This window comes from Chiloscyllium plagiosum, unplaced genomic scaffold, assembly GCF_004010195.1.
Source record: "Chiloscyllium plagiosum isolate BGI_BamShark_2017 unplaced genomic scaffold, ASM401019v2 scaf_85010, whole genome shotgun sequence".
Taxonomy (NCBI): domain Eukaryota; kingdom Metazoa; phylum Chordata; class Chondrichthyes; order Orectolobiformes; family Hemiscylliidae; genus Chiloscyllium; species Chiloscyllium plagiosum.
Window position 1 is genome coordinate 1 of NW_025180773.1, and position 2,403 is coordinate 2,403.

At 42.2% G+C, this 2,403-nt stretch overlaps 1 protein-coding gene across 1 annotated transcript; it reads left to right on the top strand.

Annotated features, from left to right (window-relative positions):
- Positions 1-652: 652 nt before the first annotated feature.
- Positions 653-2,397, top strand: LOC122545436 (cell wall protein DAN4-like; the record flags this gene model as incomplete). Its single annotated transcript, XM_043684461.1, has 1 exon — positions 653-2,397. A coding segment is annotated over one exon (1,745 nt), but the record flags the coding sequence as incomplete, so codon positions are not given.
- Positions 2,398-2,403: the final 6 nt, after the last annotated feature.

Genomic DNA, 2,403 nt, shown 5'->3' on the forward strand with positions numbered 1-2,403 from the left:
TGATCCATTCAATGCCTCAAGGATCATTTGAACCTGAGTCCAGTTCTACCACCGCACAGGTACCATCAATAACTGGCTCTTCAACAGAAACAAGTCAAACAACTTTACAAGTATCATTGATCACAAAACATTCAGCACTGACTGAACAAAGTAACACATTCTCATTGATAACTGGGTCTTCATCAGGCACCAAAACAAGTACAACGCAAATATCTTCAACAACGGAAACTTTATCAGAAATTTCCCCTGCACCAACACATGGGTCATTTGTAACAGTGAATCCATCAGCAAACACTCTAACCACAATGAAACCCTCCTCAGTTATATCAGCCTCATCAGAAAACCATTTGTCAGCACAGAGTATATCAAGGAATTCATCCACATCAGAACACAATCCCACAACAGCACAATTCACATCCATAACTGAGCATTCTTCGGAATCGCATCCAATAGTGACACAACTCTCATCAATAACTGAGTCTCCATCAGAAACCAGTCAGGGATCATCACAAGTACCCTCAACAGTCTCATTGGTAACTGGGTCTTCATCGAGAAGCCACTCAACAGTGACACAATTTTCATCATCAAAAGAGCCTGCATCTGAATTGTCTCCTGCATCAACACAAGCGTCAGCAGTAACAGTGAATTCCAGTGACACAATTTTCATCATCAAAAGAGCCTGCATCTGAATTGTCCCCTGCATCAACACTAGCGTCAGCAGTAACAGTGAATTCATCAGCAACCCATCCAACCACAGTGAAAGAATCAACTACACCGGCCTCATCAGAAACCTATCCATCCCCACAGAGTACATCAATAAATTCTTCAACATTCGAAAACAACCCAACAACAGCACAGGTGTCATCCATAACTGGGTCTTCTTCAGAATCCTTTCCAAAAGCAACAGAAGCTTCATCAAGCATTGAAACCCCGTTACAGACCAGTCAGGGATCATCACATCCAACAGTGACACAAGTCTCATCAACATCTGTGTCTCTACTGGACAGCAGTCAGGGAGCATCACAAATAACCGTTTTAGGACAATCGTCATCTGAATCTCATTCAGCAACAACTCCATTGATACACACGACTCATTCTTCATCAGAAACACAGCCAACAAGGATACAATCAGTATCCAGTACTGACCGCTCAGCAGGAAGTACTTCAGGAGAAGCACCAGAGTCTCCAGTAACTGAGACATCATCACAAACACATCCAACAACAAGGAACATGTCTATCAAAACTTTGAAATCATCAGAAAGCAATCCAACAATGACACAAGTGTCATCAATAACTAAGACTTCATCAGAAATGCAATCTACAACATCACAGCTGTCAACAGCGACACAGATTTCATCACTGACCCACTCAACTGAAAACAAATTTTCTTTGCTCGCGTCATCCTCAACTGAAACCCCTCTATCTGCACACACATCATCAGTGACACTTGCTACAGGAGGATCCAATCTAACAACATTGCAATTCTCATCAAGACCTGAGTCTTCATCACAATCCCAGGCTGTACATACCCACCAATCATCAATAAGTGAGACATCACCAGAATTGTATCCACCAACAACACAGACATCAGCAGTAATAATATCTTCATCAGAGACACATCCAACAACTGAACAAATGTCATCACTGGCAATGTCTTCATCACTGATCCACTCAACACCTCAAGGATCATTCGAAACTGCGTCCAGTTCAACCACCGCACAGGTACCATCAATAACTGGCTCTTCAACAGAATTAAGTCAAACAACTTTACAAGTGTCATCGATCACAAAACATTCAGCACTGACTGAACAAAGTAACACATTCTCATTGATAACTGGGTTTTCATCAGGCACCAAGACAAGTACAACGCAAATATCTTCAACAACGCAAACTTCATCAGAGTTGTCCTCTGCACCAACACATGGGTCATTTGTAACACTGAATTCATCACCAAACACTCTAATCACAATGAAATCCTCCACTGTTACACCAGACCTATCAGAAAACTATTTGTCAGCACAGAGTGTGTCAAGGAATTCATCAATATCAGAAAACAATTCCACAACAGCACAAGTCACATCCATAACTGAGCATTCTTCGGAATTGCACCCAATAGTGACACAAGTCTCATCAATAACTGAGTCTCCATCAGAAACCAGTCAGGGATCATCACAAGTAGCCTCAACAGTCTCATTGGTAACTGGGTCTTCACCGGGAAGCCACTCAACAGTGACACAATTTTCATCATCAACAGAGCCTGCATCTGAATTGTCCCCTGCATCAACACAAGCGTCAGCAGTAACAGTGAATTCATCAGCAACCCATCCAACCACAGTGAAAGAATCAACCACACCGGCCTCATCAGAAACGTATCCATCCCCACAGAGTACATCAATAAATTCT